General features: G+C 45.3%; 1 protein-coding gene across 1 annotated transcript in view; it reads left to right on the top strand.

The window, feature by feature from the left end:
- The window catches only part of LOC146860055 (uncharacterized), a 141,014-nt gene that overhangs the window by 9,242 nt on the left and 104,752 nt on the right, over positions 1 to 27,020 (top strand). Inside the window, exons 2-5 of the mRNA XM_085643830.1 lie at positions 6,391 to 6,481; positions 11,040 to 13,579; positions 16,338 to 16,399; positions 19,679 to 19,824. Coding sequence (XP_085499956.1) covers positions 6,415 to 6,481; positions 11,040 to 13,579; positions 16,338 to 16,399; positions 19,679 to 19,824 — 2,815 coding nt within the window. The 5' untranslated portion in view covers positions 6,391 to 6,414. The remainder of the gene's footprint in view (positions 1 to 6,390; positions 6,482 to 11,039; positions 13,580 to 16,337; positions 16,400 to 19,678; positions 19,825 to 27,020) is intronic.

The following is a 27,020-nucleotide window of genomic DNA, read 5'->3' as shown; positions in this document are numbered from 1 at the left end:
GAAGAAGAAAGCAGTAGAAAATTAGACAAAGGAGGAGAAAGCACTCAGAGAAACGGGGGGAAAGAAGGAGAAAGCAGTAGAAAATTAGACAAAAGCAGGAGAAAGCACTTAGAGAAACGGGGGAAAAGAAGGAGAAAGCAGTAGAAAATTAGACAAAAGGAGGAGAAAGCACTCAGAGAAACGGGGGAAAAGAAGGAGAAAGCAGTAGAAAATTAGACAAAAGCAGGAGAGAGCACTTAGAGAAACGGGGGAAAAGAAGGAGAAAGCAGTAGAAAATTAGACAAAAGGAGGAGAAAGCACTCAGAGAAACGGGGGGAAAGAAGGAGAAAGCAGTAGAAAATTAGACAAAAGAGGAGAAAGCACTCAGAGAAACGGGGGAAAGAAGGAGAAAGCAGTAGAAAATTAGACAAAGGAGGAGAAAGCACTCAGAAACGGGGGGAAAGAAGGAGAAAGCAGTAGAAAATTAGACAAAAGCAGGAGAAAGCACTTAGAGAAACGGGGCAAAAGAAGGAGAAAGCAGTAGAAAATTAGACAAAAGGAGGAGAAAGCACTCAGAGAAACGGGGGAAAAGAAGGAGAAAGCAGTAGAAAATTAGACAAAAGCAGGAGAGAGCACTCAGAGAAACGGGGGGAAAGAAGGAGAAAGCAGTAGAAAGTTAGACAAAAACAGGAGAAAGCACTCAGAGAAACGGGGGTAAAGAAGGAGAAAGCAGTAGAAAATTAGACAAAAGCAGGAGAAAGCACTCAGAGAAATGGGGAGGGAGGAGAGGGTGCAGTAACATGGGAGAGCTGGGACTGGGACCTGCTTTGACTGGGGCAAAGGGTCAGTTTCCTCTGGCCATTGCTGTGTAATCATTTTTTTTTTGCTCGCCATTATTCACTTGGTGGTGCTCGTTTCTCTGCTGAACATGTGTATTTTGTCCATTAACCTTTGCTAAGGAGAAGCTTCTTCTCGGCATAGGCTGATTTTGCAGAAAAGTGATTCCAGGCATCTACTGCGTGTGCCAACCAGCAGCGTGCGGCCATCAATTGTGGCCCACTACAGCAGCACTGGACGGTTTCCACACAGTGTGGTCCAGTCCTAATATGGCAGAGCAAGAACAGGCGGATACACTCTGTCCAACTTGGAGATGACGTTTGCAGCATTGGGGCGCGGGGATTGAGGGATACAGGAGACCTGTTTAACATGAATGTGTGTCATAGCATAGAGTCCCACAGGAGTAGGCTAGAAAATGCAGACTGTATCGTAGATCATTAGATCCATGGTGACGTCAGACCAGTGTTCACCCTCTGATACTTGCCAGATAGGACTTTTCGTAGGGTTATAGAACACTTGCTGTGGTCACAGCTCCTCGGCAGTGTAGCTCCTTGGCAAGACTTCACGGCGCTCCTGCAGGTATGAAGGTTAGAGAGCAGATAGGTGGCAGCCCCCTCGTTCTTGGACCAAAAACCCAGTTTTCTTACCTAAGTCCAACGTCCTCCCCATCTCCGCTGCCCATCTGAGGCCCACCTGCCGCAGACATCTTGGCTCCTTCTCCCATCCATTTAACTAGTAGTGTAGCAGGGATGCGATGAATCTTGGTTCCAGCAAGGACTGCTGTTGGGGTAGTAAAATACAGAAATGATTAGGGTTCGATAGGCGCCTTGGGGCTCTGTGCCCAGGTGCCACTGCACCTGCTGCACCAGGTTCGGGGCTCCATACAGAATGTCCTGGGAGGGGCCCCTGCCTGGAGCCGCCTGGATTCCTTGGTGTTTTTGAAGCTGTTCTTCCTGGATGGGCCCAGTTTTTCAGCATTCCTGCTACCCGCCTGGGGCAGGTGGAATCCCCAGTCCACCCAGAACTGTCACTTCTTGAAAGTCTCTGCTGAGACTGAGGCCCATGTGTGAAATGAATGGTTTGTTCCTTTTTGTGGTCACGGGACTCCTCAATGACTTGCATTACTTTTAGAAGGTGTAGATACAGAGCTCCAATGAGGTGAAAGCACCGCCGCGAAAATGCAAAGCCTTCTTGCAGCCAATGTTCCTCGTGCACAGATTGCAAGGCCCGCACATACACCTCTGCGCTGTGGCGTCAATACGTGTAGACCATGGTGTTTGAAAGTTTTACACCTGGCAAAGGTGTTTATTTGTTTTTAGTTCTTTATCTTTTCTTTTCAGTATGCAAATTCTTCCACCTCCAGCGTACTCCTTTCTTCTCGCTGGTTTTGAAAATGCTGTCACTCTTGCACAAGGAAGTTCGTGGCAGAAGGCACAAAAGGGCAAATGAATCTGTTGCCAAATCCGGCATTTTCATGCAGTTATGATTTGCATGTTAAAGAAAATGTTTTAATAGATTCTCAAGTCTGTTTTTGCATGAAATGTGGTGGCATTTTCCTGTGGAGGTGCTTGCTCCACGCCCTCTGCTGAGAAGGCCATCTTCAGGCCGCTCTGTGTGAGTTAGAGGCTCTCCGTGGAGGCCCAGCCATTGGTGCACCCTTGTCCCGCCTCATGGATGCCCGGAAGCTGCTTTCTGTGGACATGTTACACTTATTTTAAAAGTGCGTGTGAAGTTTCTTTATGTGTCACATTTGGTAGGCCTTTTTGTGCATTGTGTGACTCATAGAGTCTATATATATATTTGTTAATCTTGATGAGTTTCACTCATATCCGAGGACAAACTTTAGCTCTCCCACAATTTTAGAGATCTGGGAAAGCCGGGTGGAAACGCAAAGGTGACCCCAGCACGTAGGCCCTCCGAGAGGTGTGCAGGCCCTGCCCTTAGAAGCCGGTCCTCTTCTGGCCGGGAGGAGGCGAGAGTCAAGACAGGCATCGCTTGGACATATTTTCCAAGTTCCTGCCTCACATATTGAGTCTGTGGCCAAAATCTGCCTGTAGGCGCAGGAAGTAGGGTGTATGTGTGCAGCAGCACCCCCAAAATAGCCATGCTGGAGTTCAGAAGGTGAATGGACAATAAAGATGCCTTTAAAACTTTGTTTTTATCACATGTGCTGTGCATTCAAAGACAGGTCAAATGTCACGAAAGGTCTTCTGACAAATTAGTGCTTATTCGTTTGACATGGAAATTGGTGTTTGCTCTCTTTGACTGCGAGGCCGGGGGGATTCTGTAATGTGAATGTCTTGCTGGGGTTACAGGCGGAGGGAAAGGAACAGCTGTAGGGTGTCATTTTTCCAACGCAATACAATTTAGATAAATGGAAATGAACTGTACAAATATTTCAAAAGCTATCTGCAGTGAGGAAAGCCCAAATGAAGCACATGGTTTTTCATAATTCTGACATGTGATGGAAACAAAGATTTTATTAGGTTAAACACTAATCAGACACGTTATTTGTGTGACGCGCAGTTTCTAAATACTTGCTAAAACCTGAGTTCCACACATTATCGTTTGTCCACTATATACAGTTTCATCAGTAAAATTGCACGTCGCTGCACGTTTAGTGGCCCTTTCAATGAGAGACGTGCTGCCTGTAAATGACACTGTGCTGCCACACCATGCTTTGGTGATATATTTGCAACGGTTTCCTCCAAACTGCGCCACCAGCCACATTCTACACCCTTCCCACTCTCCTGCTGAACAGACGAGGCTCATTTGCTACCCTTGTTCTGTGTGTGAAGGCGGGGTTTCTCACAATCCTTAGGACGCCAGTGGTGTAACAAGATGCCAGCACCCCACTGTGCACATTGTCCCACCACCAGTGGAGCTGTCGTTGGTTATTGAATTGACCCTACTTCCCACCTGAAAGGGAAGAACATCTCTGGAATTTCCCAGGGACTGCCTCACGAGGAGGGCACTGGGACCATTCCAATGGGTAAACACTGTAAACAACAGGTTATTGACAGAACAACCCGCAGAGCAGGCGCCATTGTGTCCACCTTGAAACCTGTACCTCAGGTTTGGATGCGATTAGGTGAGTGACGTGCGCTTTTGGGGCACGGATAGAGGATGTGGAGGTTTCTTCGCTCAGTGGCCATGCCCCCTCCATCGTAAAAAGCACTAATGAGCCAATATACATTCTTTCCTAGCCCCGTGAGCCCCCATAAAAGACAAACCGTCGTAAACATACCATAGCGCTGACCTCCCTCGAGCCCAGACCACATCAACGCTTCCTACGGCTTGAATCCTAAACTCCAAAGGGCCTCTGACACGTGACAGTCAAAGTACCCAATCCCAGGCCTCCATTAACCACTAGACATCACAAACCAGTGAGCGCGCATGTCCTTGATCTTATTCCTGCATTGTAATTGTAACTTAACCCACAGCACCCCTGCAGTTCTACTGCTGAAATAATCAGCTCAATCAGTGCACCCCGATCGTGACCTCTACCAACCCATGCACTTCTGTCATTTGGGGTGCATCCACAGCTCGGGTGATGTCCCCCAGTTCTAGCCCGCAGCACCCCTACAAAGGCTCGTCTAACCTGACTTGCGACATTTCCTGCAGTGGATATGTTCCACACAGAGCTTGGGAAATGCATTTTAATTCAAACTTACTCCACAGTTATGTACCTATTATGGGAGCGAGTGAAGCTGGCGCTGCTGCGGTTCTTGTGCCTCTTCTGCTTGTATTAGTGAGAGAAGCTTGTACAGATACTTCCTGTGCGTCATCTGTTCTCTGGGGGAGGGAAGCTTGCACTACTGCTGCCCATGTTGTGCACGTGTATCCTGTGTGTAGTGGAAGCTTGCACTACTGCTGCCCATGTTGTGCACGTGTATCCTGTGTGTAGTGGAAGCTTGCACTACTGCTGCCCATGTTGTGCACGCGAATCCTGTGTGTAGTGGAATCTTGCACTACTGCTGCCCATGCTGTGCACGTGTGTGCCTGTGAGCAGTGGAAGCTTGCACTACTGCTGCCCATGCTGGGCACGTGTTTGTCTAGGTGCAATGGAAGCTTGCACTACTGCTGACCATTCTGTACACGTGTGTGACTGTTTGCTGTGGAAGCTTGCTCTACTGGTGCCCATGCTGTGCTTGTGTGTGTCTAGGTGCAATGGAAGTTTGCACTACTGATGCCCATGCTGTGCACATGTGTGTCTAGGTGCAAAGGAAGCTTGCACTACTGCGGCCTATGCAGTCACGTGTGTGTCTAGGTGCAATGGAAGCATGCACTACTTCTGCCCATGCTGTGCGTGTGTGTCTAGGTGCAATGGAAGTTTGCACTACTGCTGCCCATGCTGTGCACGTGTGTGTCTATGTGCAATGGAAGCTTGCACTACTGGTGCCCATGCTGTGCATGTGTGTGTCTATGTGCAATGGAAGTATGCTGTGCACGTGTGTCTAGGTGCAATAGAAGCATGCACTACTGCTGCACGTGTGGTGCACATGTGTGTCTCGGTGCAATGGAAGCTTGTACTACTGCTGCCCATGCTGTGCACATGTGTGTCTCGGTGCAATGGAAGCTTGCACTACTGGTGCCCATGCTCTGCACGTGTATGTCATGGTGCAATCGAAGCATGCACTACTGCTGCCCATGGTGTGCAAGTGTGTGTCTAAGTGAAATGGAAGCTTGCACTACTGTAGCCTGTGTTATGCATTTGTAAGTTTGTGTGTGTGAAGAACGCCTGCACTGCTACTATCTATGTTATATATTTCCTCTTCAAGAAAGTATCTTTCTCTGCTGTAACCTATGCTGTGGTTTGTGTGTGTTCATGTGCACGACTGTTTATGTGTATAAGATAAGCTTGCATTGCAATTGTCTGTGCTATACCTATATGCTGTTTGTGAGGAAGAGACACGACGCTGCTGTAGCCCGTTATGTACCAGTTCAGTGTGTTGAAGTGAGGGAAGCTTGCACTGCAGCTTTATGTTCTATGCCTATATGGTATGTGTGAGGAAGAGACACTGAGCTGCTCCAGCCTGTGATATACCGATTCAATGTGTTGAAGTGTGGAAAGCCTGCACTTCTGCTTTTTGTGCAGCCTGTGCGCCTGGAGAGAGGGAAGCTCGCACTGCTGCTGCTTGTGATGTACCTGTTCAGCCTGTGCGCCTGGAGAGAGGGACGCTTGCACTGCTGCTCTTTGGGCTGTACCTGTTCAGCCTGTGCACATGGAGAGAGGGAAGCTTGCACTGCTGCTGCTTGTGATGTACCTGTTCAGCCTGTGCACATGGCGAGAGGGGCGCTTGCACGCTGCTCTTTGTGCTGTACCTGTTCAGCCTGTGCACATGGAGAGGGGCGCTTGCACTGCTTCTCTTTGTGCTTTACCTGTTCAGCCTGTGCACATGGAGAGAAGGAAGCTTGCACTACTGCTGACTCTCCTTTACCTGTCTGCTTCCAATCAACCATGTAGACGGTGTCCTGTATATAAACCTACACCATATTCACTTGGAGTTTTACTAAAAGTAATTTGTGTTGTCTTATTCTGTGACAGTGAGTGACATTTGTGTCTGTCCACAGGGTGGCCTGTCCAGGAGTTCTGCAATGCGGCGAGCGAGCACAGCCGGGATGGGCTGGCTCCTGCTCTTCTGTGCGCTTCTGATGACACCAGGTAATGCTTCACAGTACCAATTTACTTTCAGTATCTGACTGTTGAGCCTTCAGGGAGACCTTCTAGCTCTGCATGCTTTCTATCTAACTACGAAAGAACCCGCCTCTCCTCTGCCTGCTAGTATCATCACCTGCAGGATACCTACAGGTCTCAGTAGATAAGCTTCACCATCAGCGGCAATCAGTCGTTCCACCAACGATACTACTCCATTGGATTGTAAACCTGGCAGAATGGTGAGATTGGATTCCGCTGGGGGTATGGGGTATAGCGGCAGCCATACATATACCTGCCTCAGTAGACCATTGGCTTTCACCTCACCCGGCATTTCTCCCTTTTTGTGATTAATCAAAGCCAGCAGTGTCCTGTGCTGTTCCTACTGTCCTTTACTTAATTAATCCAAACCAGTGACAACCCACTTGGCTCAGCCTTTTATCAAATTGTTAAAATGTGCCCCTGCCCTGGTGCTGGAGGGTGGCTCAATGCCCGTGAGATCCTCTTGCAGACACATTCTTTCTTTAGTTATTGAGGTCCATTGCCTCCATTTTAATATCATGGACCATGTGTCTCGGATGACCCTGCCGCTGAGGTTGTTTTGCCATATCTTGCTAGGTTTATTCTGTTTGGGAATTTCTATGTCACATCTTGCCGACTCACGTCCTCCAGGGTACACTGCATCCCGAAAATAGGTATATTTGTTGCCTTGCGCACATCTAATGTAATGTACCTGTTAGTTTTTATACAGTAGCGCTTTACGCTGATGGGCGCTAGCCAAGAAAGTGACAAACCACATCATCCTCTCACCCCCCTTTAAAGAGAGCTGTACAGTGCACATTGGTTGGACACATAGCACAATGAGCCCCCCCTTTGATGCACATTGGATGCTCCTTAGCATCGCCCTCCCACACCTCATTTAATTGTATTACCTCTAGTTAATTCTCCGAGATACCTCTCAGGTCCCTCTTATTTCAGTGACTTTTCAAACTAGCAAAAGTCTCCTGTTTTAGACCCCGTGTCCTGGCTTAGTGCCTTGGCCGTTTTCGTACTCATCTTCTAGGAGCAGCAAACGTTGACATGTGTGCTGGTATGTAAACCTTTGGTATGAAACAGATGCAATTCATGAGCTTAGTTGGCGCCAGAGGTGAGGTCAGGGGCTCAGAGTGAACAGGCTGGGCAGCTGGAAGCCAATAGTGTTCTTCAGCAACAAACCAGGATTGGGTGTAGAAGCACAGTGAGCACCCTGCAGCAGCTCTCAGTGCTAACGCTCCGTTTTCCCATTGGTAGAAATCTTCCACTGGTTGCTATGCCAACTGTGTATGAAGAGCCCTTTCATGCTTGTAAGCAACTTGTTCGGATGTTTTACCCCAAAGGACTTTTATAAAGATTCCCACACTATACAATCGTTCCAGTTGAAGCGTGAATCTCATATATTTTGTGGTACACATAATAAATAATTTTGCTAAAAAGGAAAATAAACTGAAAAAATTAAAAAAAGAAGGATTGCTCTGGCAGCTGGGAAAAAAACAAAAGCTGGCTGAGGCATACATCCCTGTGTGCCCAATTGGTCAAGGGCAGACCTAGCTGGTGCTACTGCAAACAGCGGTGGCACACAAGATACGCATGGAGACCGCTAACAGACACCCTTGGGTGTGTCTTCATTATTGCATCCTTACTTTACATGAAGCTCATAGGGGCATATAATCAAGACAGGCGATACATTTATCGCCGCTTTAGCGGCAGAAAACTCCCACTAAAACGGCGATAATGGGCTTGATAATATGCCGCAGGGAATTCCAATTGAAGCCCATGTTAGATGTGAAGGACATCTAACATGGGCTGCAATTGGAATTCCATAGAACATATTATCAAGCCCATTATCGCCGTTTTAGCGGCAGTTTTCTGCCTGTCTTGATAATATGCCCCATAGTGTCTTATGCCATCAGCTGTAGAGAACAGCACCCCCTGAGCTTTTAATTCCATATGGACTGTGGCATTGATATACAGAGTTAATGTTCACTTTGGGGTTTTAGGGCAGTACAAACTACACCAAATGAGCTTCTTAGAGCCATGGCATGATATGCATCAACACTGTATCAGACATGCAGATGTCTTTTGTACGACATCCAGGTATAAAAGATATATGGGATGAAACTTGCTTTAATTTACATAATAATGCTACTGCAAGTTACCGAAAATGGCCTTATTGAGGAACAAGGCCACAGGCTGAGATCTTTCATGGGGTTGACTTCGAGGCAGGTTGCCACAGGCTTTTATTATACAGCAGAGAGAAGTTTATTCCTGGAACAAATGTTTAACCCATAACTCTTCCCTCAAATGCACTTTTTTGCTTTTTCAGATGAATGGGGTATAGCAGATTGTATAATGAATGCAGAATCGGTTGTGTGAAAATAAACACAACGATAAGCAGCTGGTCATTTTTCTTGGTTCAAAATGCATTATCAGCAGTTTAATGTGACACTTTCAAAAACCTGGAACTACACGTATGTTCAACTTTGAGGGCTGGGAAAGATCAGTATTTATAGTTAGTATCATAATTTGAACCCGATTTTTCATAAACTTGCCAACTCTAGAAGATTGTAACATCGAATCATGAAATACTGTTTTTGTGTTTTGGCATATATTTTTATCCTATGAATTGTTTATTCATTCTGCTTTTATGGCTTCTGTAGCCGAAATAAAGTTTCTTTTGACTTTGACTTTCAAAAACGCCCGAGGTTCAAATGTATGGTCATAAAAGAGTGAGCTTTTTTCTTTCAGGAAAGGAGCTTTAGTGGTGCAATAATATAAACAATTCCATACTTGTCCCCCTTTCTGCTATGAATGTTCTTTCAAGGGCAGTATATTGCAGAATAACGTAAAAGTGATTTCTCCCTTTCTTGGTTTAAACAGCAGTTGTGAATCTGCGCCATGATCAGCCTGCCATAGTCTGCTATATTAGGAGGCTTTGTGACGTCACAACTCCTGTAATAACATCAGAGTAGTGATGTCTTTTAAGTATTACAAGAAACTAGTCAATTCAAAACCAGACTGGAATTAAAACAAGCATTTGCAATGCAGCAGGTCTCCCATTTGCGAGAGTTTATGCTATTGGCATTGTAAATGAAAATGCCTTTTATTTATCTGTTTTGCTAACTAACAAATAAATAAAAGGCATTGTCATTTACAATGCCAATAGCTCAAACTTGTAAATGCGAGACCTATTTAAAGAAGCGGCCGCCGTTGTCTCGGGCTGCTTGGAAAGGGAAAGCACGCATGGCGCGCTGAATGTTGCAGGAAAACATGTCGTGCCTGCAGTAGGAGCAACTCATTAAAGAAAATAGTGCTTACAGGCTAAAAAAGACGTACTGTGTAACAACCGAAGTAAAAGAGCCAGTCCTCATGGGAGGTTACAAATGAAGACAAGGCGGTACTCAGGAGGGATTAACAAGCCTATTAACGAATCAGTAGCCAACATTTACGAAGGGCAATGACACAAGCCAATGACAAATATGGGCAGAGAGTGGACTAGACTTTTAGTCCATACTCCAATACAGCAAGCCTCGCAGAGCAGCGCATGCGCTGCCCTGGCTCGACCTAAAAATAGCAATACGATTGTGTTCATTCGGGTTTCCATCCAAGGGAGGCAGGAGTTTCTTTCTCAGGCTCGGTTTTGGGTCTGTGTGAATATTGTGCCACACAAACGCTGGTTGTATGACCTCCCCACTCCTATTCCAAGGAGGGAAAAGTTTGGTTACCGTTTTCCTGTTTATGAGAGGGTTGTCCAGTGTAGGAGGGAGTCTGAAGGAGCTATTCTCAGTCTACGATCGTTTTCTGTATTCTGTAAGCTTGATGATGAAGGAAAAAGCGCTCCCCAGGCGTAGACCTCATGCAAGAGCGATACTAATTTTAATAAACAACATACCTCAAAGGGCAGTAAATGCATGTCACATACCAAGGAGATGATGTGATTTGAATTATTTCTCCCTGCAACTGTCACAGCTCTGACTCTAATTGTAAAAAGAACAGAAACTCTTTTTATCAAGACGAGACAGTAATTGAGCCATGGTCAAAGGTAAAAAGCAGCTACTAGCAGGAGCAATTCACTGAACTTTCTTTAGAAGGTGTAGGGGTTGCTTTCCACAGAATATTAGTGATATTGTCAGGCCCAATCCATCTATGAAATAAGCCCATTAATTGCCATGTACTTAGTGAACATGTATCACTCCTCAGTCCTGATAACATTCTATCTGGCTGTAGAGTGATGCCATCATCTACATTTAGTATGCCATCTTCGGACAAACCCCTTTGAAAGATATACAAATGTACAGGGTAAGGCCATGTGGTATGTGAGCACAGGGCGAGGCCCCTCAGTTCTCCCTTTCGTGTAGTTGCGTTTAGTATTTAAACAAAAAACAAAAATAATATTTCTCTATCCACTCCCCGTGGGGGGCTTTTATAAATGTAAACCAGCAATCATTGACTTTGGTTATTATTAGCTTCAACTGCAGTGCTTTATGATATTCATACACATGGTCTTATAAGCTTCTCTCTCTTGCTCTAGGTATATTCGCTCAAGATAGCACTACCAGCTTGCCTTACTTGGCAAGCTCACCTCTGTCATCAACTGAAGTATCAACCACGTCAGGAAATCAATCAGCTATATTTGTCTCATCACCGACCATAGACACGGCATCTCAACCATCCCCTAATGGGTCATCGCCTGCAGTGAGTGATTCTGTCTCTCCACTGTCATCAACTGAAGTGTTAACTGGAAAGCAATCTTCAGCCGTGTTTGCCTCATCAACACCTCTAAGCACTGCGTCTCAACCATCCTCTAGTGGGTCATCGCCTGCAGTGAGTGATTCTGTCTCTCCACTGTCATCAACTGAAGTGTTAACTGGAAAGCAATCTTCAGCCGTGTTTGCCTCATCAACACCTCTAAGCACTGCATCTCAACCATCCTCTAGTGGGTCATCGCCTGCAGTGAGTGTTTCTGTCTCTCCACTGTCATCAACTGAAGTGTTAACAACTGGAAATCAATCTTCAGCCATGTTTGCCTCATCAACTCCTCTAAGCACTGCATCTCAACCATCCTCTAGTGGGTCATCGCCTGCAGTGAGTGTTTCTGTCTCTCCACTGTCATCAACTGAAGTGTTAACAACTGGAAATCAATCTTCAGCCATGTTTGTCTCATCAACACCTCTAAGCACTGCATCTCAACCATCCTCTAGTGGGTCATCGCCTGCAGTGAGTGTTTCTGTCTCCCCACTGTCATCAACTGCAGTGTTAACAACGTCTGGAAATCAATCTTCAGCCGTGTTTGTCTCATCAACACCTCCAAGCACTGCATCTCAACCATCTCCTAATGGGTCACCGCCTGCAGTGAGTGTTTCTGTCTCTCCACTGTCATCAACTGAAGTGTTAACTGGAAATCAATCTTCAGCCATGTTTGTCTCATCAACAACTCTTAGCACTGCATCTCAACCATCCTCTAATGGGTCATCGCCTGCAGTGAGTGTTTCTGTCTCTCCCCTGTCATCAACCGCAGTGTTAACAACGTCTGGAAATCAATCTTCAGCCATGTTTGTCTCATCAACACCTCTAAGCACTGCATCTCAACCATCTTCTAATGGGTCATCGCCTGCAGTGAGTGTTTCTGTCTCTCCACTGTCATCAACTGAAGTGTTAACTGGAAATCAATCTTCAGCCATGTTTGTCTCATCAACACCTCTAAGCACTACATCTCAACCATCCTCTAGTGGGTCATCGCCTGCAGTGAGTGTTTCTGTCTCTCCCCTGTCATCAACCGCAGTGTTAACAACGTCTGGAAATCAATCTTCAGCCATGTTTGTCTCATCAACACCTCTAAGCACTGCATCTCAACCATCTTCTAATGGGTCATCGCCTGCAGCGAGTGTTTCTGTCTCTCCACTGTCATCAACTGAAGTGTTAACTGGAAATCAATCTTCAGCCATGTTTGTCTCATCAACAACTTTAAGCACTGCATCTCAACCATCCTCTAGTGGGTCATCGCATGCAGTGAGTGTTTCTGTCTCCCCAATGTCATCAACTGAAGTGTTAACTGGAAATCAATCTTCAGCCATGTTTGTCTCATCAACAACTCTAAGCACTGCATCTCAACCATCCTCTAGTGGGTCATCGCATGCAGTGAGTGTTTCTGTCTCCCCACTGTCATCAACTGAAGTTTTAACTGGAAATCAATATTCAGCCATGTTTGTCTCATCAACACCTCTAAGCACTGCATCTCAACCATCCTCTAGTGGGTCATCGCCTGCAGTGAGTGTTTCTGTCTCTCCACTGTCATCAACTGAAGTGTTAACAACTGGAAATCAATCTTCAGCCATGTTTGTCTCATCAACACCTCTAAGCACTGCATCTCAACCATCCTCTAGTGGGTCATCACCTGCAGTGAGTGTTTCTGTCTCCCCACTGTCATCAACTGCAGTGTTAACAACTGGAAATCAATCTTCAGCCATGTTTGTCTCATCAACACCTGTAAGCACTGCATCTCAACCATCTCCTAATGGGTCATCGCCTGCAGTGAGTGTTTCTGTCTCTCCACTGTCATCAACTGAAGTGTTAACTGGAAATCAATCTTCAGCATTGTTTGTCTCATCAACACCTGTAAGCACTGCATCTCAACCATCTCCTAATGGGTCATCGCCTGCAATAAGTATTTCCAACTTCCCTACATCACCAGCTGAAGTGTTTACAACCTCTGAAAATCACTCTGCAGTGTCTGCGCCATCTCCACCTGCAAACACGGGAACACAGCTGTCTACTACCAATCTGTCGTCTACTGTGAGTGTGTTTATGCCAACTTCATCACCCAGTGCAGCGCCTCCTACCTTTGAAAGAGAGTCTTCCACTCCATTGTTCAATTCATTATCCCTTGCTAGCACATCTAAAGGGGGGCCAACCACAAGAAACCCAGATACAACTTTATCCAGCACCACGATGACTGTGCCTCCTCCAGCTGTTCTGCTCTCTTTCAGAATTACAGGTGAACCATACAGCGAGAGCCTGGGTAATTCGTCCTCAGAGGAGTTCCAAAGTTTGAAGAATGAACTTGAAGATTTGGTGAGTACTCAAATGAGGTATTAGAATAAAAGGTACCTCTTTGGAGAGCGGCTATTTCTGAAAATTAAACATAAGGGGTTTTAGCAAAAAAGTGCATATACCTCAGTGACAGAGCGACAAAACGAAAAAGGGTCAGAATTTAAAGACACTGGGCCTCATTCACAACATAACGACATAGCGTGCCACCACAAGTCAGCTTGCTGCGCTGAACTGTGTCATTATAAAAGCACAGGAATGCATCATATTTACAACAATATGACGCATCCCTGTGCTTTCCCCTGCACTGGCGCACAATTGGCTGTCCTGCGCTAATGCAGGCAACCTTGCACTACAGTGCAAGGGTGCCTGCGTTATGGGGATGATTGTTTTTGTGCAGTAAGGGACACCGTCCTGCACAAAAACAGTCACAAGAGGCTTTTTCCTCTTTCTATGTGTGCTGCAGAATACAGCAAATATAGAAAAAGGAAAAAAGAAGAAGAAATACAAATATTTCTCCTTGTTGCGCCTCCTTACCCTGGGGAGGTGTAGGATTCTAAAGCATTCCTAGGTTTACAAAATGTTGTAAATCTGGAAATGCAGCAAAATCCATAGGTGTTGTGTGGGGACACCCCCAGCAACACCAATGGCACGCCCCTTTGACTCAGAGTGATGCGTGAAAAGGGGCCAGATGTACAAGGCCATGAAAACAAAAGCCACGCAGGGTGGCTTTGCGTGGCCTTGTAAATATGGGATAGCACACTGCGCCCATGGTGCGTGAAAAAAATATGCTGCTCGTGTGGCGCAAGGGGCTTGTAAATAAGCCTCACTTTTGGAAGGATTCTGCGGACTCTGGCAGTCGACTATATGGGTGGGATCCTCACTACATAGCTCCATGAACTTAGTTGCTTGGGTATGTGTGAGACTCCACCTTTGAACCTGTGATGTTTCTTGGTGATGTGCGAGACTCCACCTTTGAACCTGTGATGTTTCTTGGTGATGTGTGAGACTCCACCTTTGAACCTGTGATGTTTCTTGGTGATGTGCGAGACTCCACCTTTGAACCTGTGATGTTTCTTGGTGATGTGCGAGACTCCCACTTTCTCACTTTCTTGGTGATGTGTGAGACTCCCACCTTCACAGGTGAGATGATTCTTGGTGATGTTCTAGAGAACAAGCACTCTACTAGTTACATGTGACTGTTTATTGTGCTCACCCCAAACCTTGAGGTCCAGCTGATATTTTACAGTGTGATTCGAGCTGAAGCTAACAATCCGGGATACAGTGACACCCGCATTCATGCAGAACCCTGAATAGCACAGGCTCAGCCCACAGCAATTTTCAGAATCCTGGCAATGTGTGATTCTAAGAAAGACGACAGTGACTGAGTTTCCTCTAGACATTTAATTTACACTGGAGGGTCAAGGGAAGGAATTAACTTTACCTTCAATTGAATCTCCTTTTCGTCCTTTCACATTCACAGTCAATTAAAAACAACCCTCGAGTCCATTCATCCTAATTGAAGGTTGGGAAAGGATTTTTACAATTACATGCACCTATTTTTCCATCGGGAAAAGGCTTTATGTAGCTCCTTTTGGCTCAGATCGTCTCTTTCCTGCTTGCCCATGAGAGAACGAGAGAGCACTGCTGCCAACAGCTCACTTTGCATTTAGCTGTTCAATTAAATCTTCCTCCTGCTCTGCCTACACATATCTGGGGTAGGGATCTCTGAATTTCGTAAGGTCTGAACACACAACATTTTTCAGCGGAGATTTGAATACCATTCACTGACTTCCAGCTCAAACTTGCTCTGTTATCAGGCCTAAATCATCTGTGTTGACATAAGTAGGTAAAGGAGCAGGTGCGTTCGTGGTGCTTTGAAGTAGGTGATTGCTTGCTGATCACAGTGTGCCCACCTGCAGGGCCCAGCGCTGAATCCTGTGAGAGCAGCTTTTGGCTTCAGCCTTTTTGCAGACAACCAATTGACTTTCATTGAGTGTGAAAATAATAACACTTGTTATTTACAAGTGCTCTAACCAGCACTACACACCTGTGCAGAGCCAGTCGTTTAAAGTGGCGGTCCCTCCTTAGGGGCGGAGGAGAGCCGCCCTCGCCACCAGCAGCAAGAAACAAAACGATAATAAAACTGGTTTCTAACCCGTTTTATTATTTGTTTTTAAATCCCCCTGGACCCGCCTCCAGGACTCTGATGAGTCTTGGGGGCGGGCCCAGGAGGGATAACACTGTGGTGGGGGAATGCACTGCGCATGCGCTGTGTAGCTTTCTCCTGCCCCAGCTGCGTTGCTGGGGCTGAAGAAAGCAGGCACAGGCTCCCAGTCTGCCTAGGAGCGCAAAGTTGAAGCGCTCAGACCAATCATAACGCTGCTTTCCTGCAGCGCCATGATTGGCCCAGTGCAGTCTGGGAGCCTGTCCCACAATAGGGAAGAACAGGACGTAGCGGACTGCAGAGGCGGCGGCAGCGATCAGGTAAGTTTATTTCCTTTATTATTATTATAATATATTTGTTCCCCCCTGATTCTCCCCCACCACCCATGCCCCGGGAGCCCCCCTACCAGGTCACTCCTCCGGCCCACCCCGCCTCTTTGGCAGGGGAGGGGCCGCAACTGGTCGTTAATCGTTGGGAATCCTTTAGAGCTCTCTGTAGCATTTCTGCCTAGTCCTACAAGCCCAATAGAGGGGAATGGCACAGTTAGATGATTTTTAGGCAGCAGCCTGAAATGTAAATGATACCGAGTTTAACTTGTCTCTTTTACATCCACAGCTAAAGCCGATATACCAACAAAAATTCCCAAATTGCGAAAGTGTAACGGTGACAGGCTTTAGGTAAGTACCATAGGCAGCATTTGCACAAGATATTTATCAATCTTTGCTGAAATCACAAACATTGTATGTATGTTGAAACTCAGGTAGAGAAGCAGAGGCCTAGAAGATTGTCCTCCAGTACTTAATTGATTCCAGCGATGCCAGGTGAAATCAAGGCTTGGGTTGTGTGAATAGAACATTGCTCGACTTCACACATGCAAAGCTTGGGCCTCTGCATCTGGGTGTCGTGCCCTAGTCAGGATAGGGCATGTGGCTGTGTGCAGTGGCTTCCAGAGGGCAGCAGAAACACCCATAAACCTGAGTGGTAGGGGTTGAAACAGGACTGTTCCATAGCCACGCATTGGTGACCCTGGTGCCCGAGGACCTGCCTCTAAGGGTAGTGCTTTTGGCAGTGAGGAAACAGAACTCTAAAGTTTCCCAAGTTCATGCATGATAAGCTCCTCCACTCCATGTTTTGCTTTGCATTCTGGGACTTATCATCATGTTTATCCCATCAAAGCTTTCCCAAACTTCTGGAAGTCCTTCCAGAAGGTCTCCTGGTGTGTTCCAAGTATCCAAAACTCAAATCAAAGGGTCCCAAATCTCCTAGATGATCCTAGGCAGGCCTGAGCTTCACTTCCCACAATGCACTTGGTCAACCCCTTAAAGCTCCACCGGACGCACTCCAGGAGGGGGACTCTGGCTGGAGAAGAGTCGGTTAAGCTCTGTTAACCTGTAGCTGCAGGTAGTCCACTCCTTACACCTTGAAGCACGGCAAAGTTGTCAGAGCTGTAGTACCTAACCGTGCAGCAGGCACAGTCTTTACCGGACAGGTTGGGTGCAGATCAGGATTTCAGCAGGAGAATACTCCTTCTTCTTGTAGTTTCAGGCAGCATACATATTCATACATATTTATCCAGTGTTCTCTGGTGACAAGCAGGGGAGCACCCCTGTTCAATGAGGTGCAAGGCAACACCCCTAAGCATGCCATCTTCCTCCAAAGTGAGGCATAGTCTTGTCCCAAAAAGCACTATTCTCTCAAAATCCATCATGGCTAAAATGTCAGCAGAGCAGCAAGAACTAACTAAACCAAACTCAGAGTATGGCTTATTTCCATGAACACATCTGTGAATTCCTCCCTTAAGCCACCCATCTGGCAGGTAGAGGCGGTGGCGCTGGCTGACAGGCCTGTTTGGCCTGTTCTTCCCTTGAAGCTGATGCTTGATGGCCCAACCCCCTGCTCTGGCATTCCTGTGCCCCACAGAACTCTCTTCTCCAGATAGCCTCTGCCCGGCCAGACCACGTATCATCTAATTAAGGCATTCTGGCTAATCCCCTCAGGGCTGACCAATCAGGGAAGAGGGCTAGAGGCTGGATTTTTGCTTAAAGAAAAGAAAGACTTATAAATTATTTTCTGTACACATTATGATAAATTCAACAATGCTAAGTTGATGAATTTATCCATACCATTCTGTTTAGTCTTTGAATGATATTTTCCACAATCACCTAGCAATAGTTATGCGAACATAACTTATTGCCATGTTAGCCTATGAGGCCAACTATCTTCAATGGGGAAAATGAAATGTGCAATTTCCTCCTCAGCAGGGTTTATTAAATCTCTTTTATAAAGTCCCTGTTCATAATTACAAGATCCCCCCCCCCCCTTTTGGTACACCTGGGGGAGACCTGGGGGTTCCTAATATGTAAAAATGATTTTGTTATTACTGCTCACTGTCACAGCACCAAAGTCAACTTTGTATTGATTTTCCTATACTGTGGAAAAATAAAATGGGCAACTTTCACTCCCCAGGGTTTATAACACATCTTTTTAGGGACCCTGCCTATAGTTACATTACACTCCACCCCTGGAGTAGCTAGGGGAGAACTTGGGGATGCCCACAATGTTATTTTTAAAGAGCCCATACCACCAAAGTTGAATTTGCAGTGAATTTTACTTTTCTAAGCAGTGCTGCAACACAAGGCTGCTTTAAAAACGACCTCAGGCTCTCAGCAGTGCACATGTGCAACAAAGGCTGCTGGCCTCTAAACTGCCATGCTCTATTATATATTTAGGACTTATAAGTAGTTTTTATCCCCTTGCCCATTTATCGACTAGGGACCTATAGTGTAGGTCATGCCAATCATAAGTGTACCTCAATGTATCTGTTTGTGTTTAACATAGCACTGTCCCTGGGCCTGACTAGCAGAGCCCAGGACACAGTTAGAGTCCGCTACCACCAATTCCATTCATCACAAAAAAATGGGGGTGCACAGGTCAATAAGGGTGACTTTCTAACAATTAGCGGGTTAAACTATTTACTGCAGAGTAGGGCCATCACAAGGGAAAGGCAGCTAAGGTGCTTTACTGTGGGCCATGTGCTTTTTGGGGTCCTAAGCTGCCACTAAAATATATTTTAATAATTAAAATGCAGGCCTTATCTTTTTTCATGATGCAGCTTTCGCAGCCAAGCCAGTAGATGGCACCAAACCCTGTTTTCTCTTTCTATGGTGAACACTTTTTGTAATTACGAGATGTTCCATTGATTACCTACCAGAGAGTAGTCCTGCATCAGTTTTTGCTGTGGGCTCCACAAACGTTTGTGACAACCCTGCTGCAGAAAACTGTGTAAAACTACCATACCACGTGTTCAAACCTTAGAAACTGTTTGGGTGTGTGATCTTTGACATCTTGTTGGCTAGTACGGTACTAAGAGGTTTGAGATGTACGTAGATGCTTATCCACACGATTTGATGTCTTGAATCCGTCCCTTTGATTGGTCGGGAGTCAGTAGAGTGAAATCAGCGAGGAAGATATATAGTCTGTGCACTTTAGGCCAAGAATTCATTCAGGATGATTTTGCCCAGGCGAAACAAAAGAAGAATATGTCTGCATATTTGAAACCAGAACACATTTTTCTGAAAGCAGACATATTTAGTAAAAGGAGGGAAAAACAAAATATAAGTCTACACTTTCCCTACATGTTCGGCTCCCTTAGTTCTGGCTGCCTCCTCTTTCCATCTGTTGACATCATTAACACTGACAGCTGAAATGCCACCAATCAGGTGGCTCGTTTTGTGTTCTGCAGTGTCCATGTGGTCACTATCAAACGCGTATTCTCTTTCTTATAACTTTAATCACTCATAGTTATTTTAACATGCTCTTTTGAATGCATTTCCAATGCTCACTACAGTCTTTACTTAACTGTGGACGTGTTTGTGTAGGTAGCATATTTACCATAAACTGAGGCACTCTAGTGCAGCCATAGTAAAGTAATGTAAACTTCTCGTGTTTGCTCCTAGGAATGGGTCTGTGATTGTCGAGACACGGCTTGAGTTTAACGACACTTCGGTTCCTTCTGTGGATAACATCACCAGTACCCTCAATGAGACCGCGGGCGACGGTGGCCTGGGCAACTTCACAGTGGACTCCACGAGCATCAAATCCAGTGAGTGACCCTGCCTCCAAGGCACACCGATTACAGGAGGGTGGGAATCCTCAAAGGGGAAGGTTTGCTCTGCTCTTTAAGGTGTAAAGTGAGGAGGAGACTTGTAAGGATCTGATGTGCTCACCTGCTTTCTGGATCACTGTCCATATCAGGTTGTTTTCTGTGTGGCCAAGATCCTTGTACTGGATTACTAATTGTGTTGTTAGGTGACCAATCTAAACGCTACTACAAAGCTGTGAGTGTAGTCCTTAGTCCTAATTGTCCTTGTCGTGATGCCAATATACCTCAAACCACAAAGATGTGATTCAATCGATCACAAAAGCACTATTGCAGTTGGCATGTGATGTTTGTTTCCATGGAGTATCGAGAATACGCTTGGGTGAACCTTCCATTAGGCATACATAATTCTGCATCATTATTATGTGTTATGCTCGTTACGCAAAATTCCTGAAATTACGCTGTTAAATCACATTGCGTAACTTCATGCTATTTTTTGCAAAAGCTTTGAGTGAGCTCGTAGGAACTGCAGAAATGACCAGAGAGCGAGCTGCTGCTGTTTGCGGCACTCGAGTTATATTTTTGCACTATTTTTAGCACAAAATGTGCCCTCATGCAAAATAGGCATGAGGACATTTCATGCTAAGCTATAGCGCTGTGAGACAGTTTTGCCTTTTACATAACTTTCAAGTATATTTTCTTGAAAATAAAGCAGAAACAAATTACACAGATTTCTCACTCCCCTAAAGAGTTCCAAATCAATGTCTTCAGAAATGCTCGTGAATGTGTATACCCTGCATTTCCTACATGGGCACTAGTATGTTACTGGGGAAACCTCCGAGTCATTTGGTGGGTTGGGTAGTCTGTCACTTCTGGGGTGTGGATCTTGTATGGATGAGGTGATCCTTCAAGCTTTTGACTCTTTTAAAGGCAAAGATTGTTATTCCTCGGTGATTCCTCCCACGATGAGGAATGACCGATGTTCATTAGCATATTTCTTTAATTTATTGCTGATGGGCGCCTACTAATGGCACATCATTCTTATATTAAGGCATTGCCTTTAATAATACTTCTCTGTTGTTTTCCACAAGTATCGCCCTCATTGTGTATGTTCCATAGATTAATATTGTCACAGAAAGGATTGTTTGTCTCATATATGGGGTTAACTCCTAAGTTATAAGTAAAAAGGCAGACTAGGAGCAAGGTGGGTCCACGGGATGATCAGCCATCAAGAATTCCCCATCCTGGTCAGTGAGCCTTGTTTGTCTCATATATGGGGTTAACTCCTAAGTTATAAGTAAAAAGGCAGACTAGGAGCAAGGTGGGTCCACGGGATGATCAGCCATCAAGAATTCCCCATCCTGGTCAGTGAGCCTACCCGCTTCTTACCCTTCTTTCATGAGGTCTCTAATTTCACTGTGTATGGCATCTGTGGGGTCCATATTAAGTTTTTTTGTAATGCTAGTAGTTACTGAGGCGACACAAACATTCTTTTTAATAGTCAATGAGAATTGGGGGACAATTGCACCAGCTTTCTCATCTTGTTTCATAATAAATATTTGTTGGTTTTTAAAGCACCTACCACTTTGCCCTGTCTCAGTGACCTCAATGTTATTGAGATTTACTACCAGATTTAGGTCTAATGCTAATTGCTGTGCTGACCCCACTTCTGCTACAGGTTATTTTTGGGAATTCTTATGCCCATTCTAATTGAAGAGGGTGACTTTTTCATTTGGGGGCATACGGTATAGGAAAATGTCACGTGGGTCACCTTTTTTATGTGGAGGCTTGCAATATGGAAAAATGTCATGTGGGATACCAGCAAAAAGACTGGTTCAAGTAAAACATGTATCTCGTGAGACATTCAGTGCAAACCACACTCCAATGGACAACAAATTTGCAAACATTACGCAGATGACGACATCACTGACTTGAAGGAAGTGTATGAAAGTTCCGATTGTTAAAGCAGGAATCCGGCATAGAGTTTTGGTTTATTGAATTTTATAATATGTAGTTTGAGCACTTTTTTGTTTTTTTTGGATGTCTGTACTTAGACGTTTTAATTCCTGCATTAGACATGCAGGACAATTATGATGACATGGCTTTGTATGTGATACATGAAGTTCTTAGTATACATTGTCTGTCCATTAGGAGCTTATGTACCAATTTTAGTGCAGGCAGGATATGGTCGTCATAATCATTTTTCGTGTTTGAAATTAGTATTTTTACTGGGTTCTGGACTTTCTTTATGATAAAAGGATATATTTAAAAAGCTGTGTGACTAATGCAGTTTTGTAGACCACTCTAGTTAGAACAAGGTACTGGACAGTGTTCTGAAGTGTTGAGTGAAGATCAAATATTTTAGGTTCCCTAAGGTATACAGTTTCCATTGGGAATGTATGGCTGTTTTGGTCACATGACTCTGAAGTGGCAATTTGTCATCTACTACAAATTCAATAGATCTTGCTTTATTTTTCACAAGCGGGTTAGAATATACGAACAAGTTACAGGCTAGATTATGGTTGGTGTTTTGTGTGAAGTGTAGGTGCTCTGGGCCTGAGGTAGAGTTTGCTTCCTCGGAATGGCAGAGGACAATACCTCGCCCATTCCGAGGGACCTTTACCATCCAGATTTCAAGTTGTCCATTGGCCCTGTGACCAGCTCTCTACATTAACAGAAACCAGCATCATGGCAGTTCCTGTCAATGTAGGAAAAGTTTGACAAACATTAACGTCAGCCATTTAACAATGTTTTCAAAGGTTTGTGTGTTGCAACTCTAAATGAGTTGAGTGAACCAAGGGTTTGGCAGACAGGGTACTTTGTCACATTTGCAATCGAGTACCCTGTCTGCCTGATTTTAAATCAGAACCTCTGTCTTGTTAGGTTTAAATTTAGGAAGTTGGTGTGGAGCTATGTCTGAGATCTCTTGAGGCCTTTCAATATTTTCATTTCATGTTCGGAGCTTATTTTTTAGAGATTGCAAAGGGTCATTAACCTATTAGTGCATATTCAAACAGAGTTCTCTCAATTCTTCATTGAGTAGTTCCAACCCAATTTACAACAGCGGCATCAATCCTCATCCATTTTTGAAGGTTGTTAATGGGAGCCTTACGGAATACTGTATCAAAGTCTACTGTAAGGTACAGAAGGATGAAACTGTTTGATTCTCTTTCCTTTGTTCATTATGTTAACCATATTATCAAGCACAGCTACAGTTGCAAGTCATGTTCCACATCCATTCCTGAACATAGGATTGTTTCAAGCTGGGACACTGTTTTTATTCATAGGAGTTTTAAGCTGTAGGTTGACATTTTGCAGAAAAGGTAGTACAGGCCTAATATAGCTCATCTATGTTAGAAGATTTCTTTAACAGTGACTTGATCTGGCCCCTCTACATTCTTAGAAAGGTCAGGTCTTAGAACAATAACAACAAATATATCCTCACATTATCTTCAGATCATCAATTGCACTGAAGACAATGTGGGGATATATTTGTCGCTGTTGTTTTTTAGTGATGATGGAAAGAGTCTTCTTCATGTGAAGAGGCTGAAATGTTTTATTAGGTCAGTGTGAGAAAGTGCCATCTTTCTTGCATGGTATGCCCCCACTTTTTGCTGAATTGCTGAATGTACTTTGACTGAGTGTGCCCTGACAAAACACAAATTGGCAAACCCTGGCCACATGTCAGCCCCTGGTAAATGGTACCCTAGGTACCCAGGGCCTTGTGACCAGGGAAGCCCTCTAAGGGTTGCAGCACTCATTGTGCCACCCTTAGAGGCCCTGTACCCTAACACACACACACAGCCCTTGCAGGCTGAGTGTCTGGGTACAAGACAAAACAAAGAGTCGACATGGCACACATCCCTGTGTGCCATGCCCACCACCTACACTGCCCTGGCATACATCAGCCACCCCTCTAGCTGGGTGCCCTATGCCAGTGGTGTGGGCACAGGAGCATGAGCCCTGTGCCCCTACAGTACCCAGGTCCATTCCTGGGCACTGTATTGCAGTGCTGCCATTTAAGAGTACACAGTGCTGAGAGCTCGTCAAACACAAACTCCACAGTACCATAAATGGCAACACTGAAGACTGAGAAGTTTGGTATCAAACTTCTCAGCACATTAAACCCGCACTGATGCCAGTGTGGAATTTAATGTACCAAGCACCCCAGAGGGCATCTTAGAGATGCCCCCTGAAACCTAACCTACAATCCACGTCTGGTCTGGGAGGCTGCCTAGGCTGTCACACAGCAGACGTGTTGCAGGACCCCTGGGTAGGAGAGCCCCTGATCTCCTGGGCCTGCAACAATGCACATCCTGGGCGAGGTGCTAGATCTCCTCCCCCAGGATGGGCAGGGGGAAGCTTCAAAGGCATGCCGCCTCTGTGAGCATCCCCAGGCCACTGGCAGGCCCCACTCTGGCGGGAAGCCTGGCCGGAAACCCCAAATAAGGACAGGGGATGTGCCAGCCTGCCAACCCCACCCTTAAGGTGGGGGAGGCGAGGTGAAGCACATCTCCGGGCTCTCGCCATCTTGAAGATGGACCCTGCCCAATCAGGACTAGGCTACTGCCCCCCTCCCACAGGAGAGAGGCAGGATAGGGGGTGTACCCACCCCTGGACAGGGACCCATTGTTCTTTGCCCTTCACCTACCTGTAACGCCCCTAAATCTAGTATTTAGGGGCACCCTAAACCTTCCTTCCCCAGATTCCAGATTCCGAAATACAAAGAAGAGCAAGAAGAAAGAAGACCTGCACTGCAGCTGCTAAGAAAGGAAGACACCAACTGCTTTGGCCCCAGCCCTACCGGCCTGTCGACCCTCGAACCTGCTCCTGTTCCAACCCGGCATCTCTTGTGGCCAGCAACCTCACAAACCCCGGAGAACCTGGCTACCTTTTGGCTCTAAGCCCCTGGGACTCCCATGAGTAGAGGCTCTACTCAAAATCTGCTTCTAATCCCTGGCATCAGCCCGGAACTGCGAACCCTTCACACTCTGCACCCGCCAAACCTGGCCTGTGCCGGAGTGAACAAAGACCACGAGGATGAACCCACGGCGACTGTGACCCCGAGTCCGGCACCCAAGGACTTCCCTCGACGCTGCTGACGGCGTCTGCAGCCTCAGAACCAGATTTACCCCCCCCCAACCGCGATCAACGGAGGGTAAGATTTCCCGACACCAAAAGGCACCCCTCAACCCGGCGCCCTGCGGCCCCCTGTGCCCAACTCCGGGGGTACCTACCTATCCTCCAACTACCCAACTTACCTCTCGAAGTGGTGGTGGCACCTGAAGAATCTTCGTCCCCGAGCGTGCAGTCTTTTTCTACACCGGAGCTTTCCCATTGAAATCAATTGAGCGCCCGAAGGCTCAAAAGCACCCTGCACCCAGCCGCCCGAGTGGCCCTGGCAGTGTAACCTCTACACCTATCTACTTCCCCATTTGCCCTGAGCAAGTGACCAGGAGCCCAGCTCCCACAGCTGCGTGGCCTGCTAGTCAGCAGCCACCAACCAAGGCCCCCCTGCCTCCCTTAGGATAACATTGGGCCTAACTCACTCTGCACCCGGCTGCCCCTGTGCCGCTGAGGGTGTAACAACTGTACCTACTTGACCCTGGGAGACTCCTGAGTCTGTGCCCAGAACCTTAACTTTGCCAGTCGAGTACTTACCTGAAAGCCGATAACTCAATTTTCTCCATAGGGTAACATTGACTGTTTTTTCCTGAAATATCTTCCAAGTGTGGACTTTTCAAAACTTAAAATATTGAGCAAAAATCAGCCGAGTAACGAAAACGAAAAAACTCACCTGCTATTAGGTGAGCTACCAGTGCTGGATCTTGGTGCCCAGCACTGACCTTGAAAAATATTCACAACTGTACTGACCAGTAACCCAATTTTCTTCCATAGGAAACCATTGACTGTTTTTCTGTGAAATTTCTTCTGTCGATTTCTGCAAACTTTAAATATTCTTTAAAAATCGTATAAATTGTGAAAACATAATTACTTACCTGTTTTGGATAAAGGTCCCAGTACTGAGTCTAGGCACCCAGTACTGGATTACAAAAGTAACGAGAACATACTATACCCGCAACTTGAATTTTCTTCCATGGGGAATCATTGACTGTTTTCTATGAAATATTTTCTAAGTGTCAACTTTTAAAATAGCAAAATATTGTCTAAAAATCACAACAGTAACTAAGTCGACTTTTATCACTTGTTTCTAAGTACTGACCCAGGACTGAATCTAGGAGCCAGTCCTGGAATCCCAAAAGTAATCCTAAAAGTAAACTTTTGCAAATAACTTGAAACTTCCATTGAACTCAATGCATTATTGTGTTTACAATTGTGTTGCCTATTGCAACCACTTGTAACTTTCTACAAAAGCCAATTGCATATTGCAAAAGTATTTATATAAAGCATCTCATTCTGAGAAAGTATATTTTAATACCTATTGTTGGTTCTGAAATAAAACAAGCATATATTTTTATATATAAACCATTGGCTTAGAGTTCAGTTATTGAGTGTGTGAGACCATATGCTGACTGAGTGTGTGCAACACATGCTTTACACTGTCCTCTGATACTGCCTTACTGCTCGACCAAGCTACCACTTTAGAGAGTAAGGTTATATCTAACTTTAACCTCTGCCAAACCTCTGGGGACTGTGGACTCTGTACACCCTGTACCTATTTGGGAACAGTATATACAAAGCCACTTTCTCACAGTGAGCTTTCAGATTTGACGTTAAAAGTATCTGATTTGTAAATTATAAATTGTAAATGTTTTGTGCAATTCTTTGATAGGTGTATTTCCTAGCTTCATTTGGATGTTATCCCTTACTTTTAGTATTTTGTTTGTGAAAGAACTTTTAAAGTGTTCAAATTTTGCTTTCGAGTTGTCTAGGAAAACAGGCTGAAGTGTTTATCTATCTTGCTGATAATGTGGGAGAGTTGTTTGGGCCTATTTGTTTCCGCGCTATAAGCTCCTCACAATAGAATGTGGCTTTGGCATTTACAATGTGTGAAAATAAAGTTTTCTTGATATTCTTACGGCGTTCAGATTGGATTTTGTTTTTTCACCATCTCCTTTCCAGCCCTCTTACTACTTTCCTTTCAAAATTCAAAACTTTAGAGACCCAGGCTGCCATTTTTATTCTTTTACTTCACTAATGGGGTTACATCAGCTTTGTTAGATGTTCCTGCATTAGTC

Source organism: Triturus cristatus, chromosome 3_1 (assembly GCF_964204655.1).
Source record: "Triturus cristatus chromosome 3_1, aTriCri1.1, whole genome shotgun sequence".
Lineage (NCBI taxonomy): Eukaryota > Metazoa > Chordata > Amphibia > Caudata > Salamandridae > Triturus > Triturus cristatus.
Note: the sequence above shows the minus strand (reverse complement) of the source record. Positions and strands in the feature narration are given on the sequence as shown.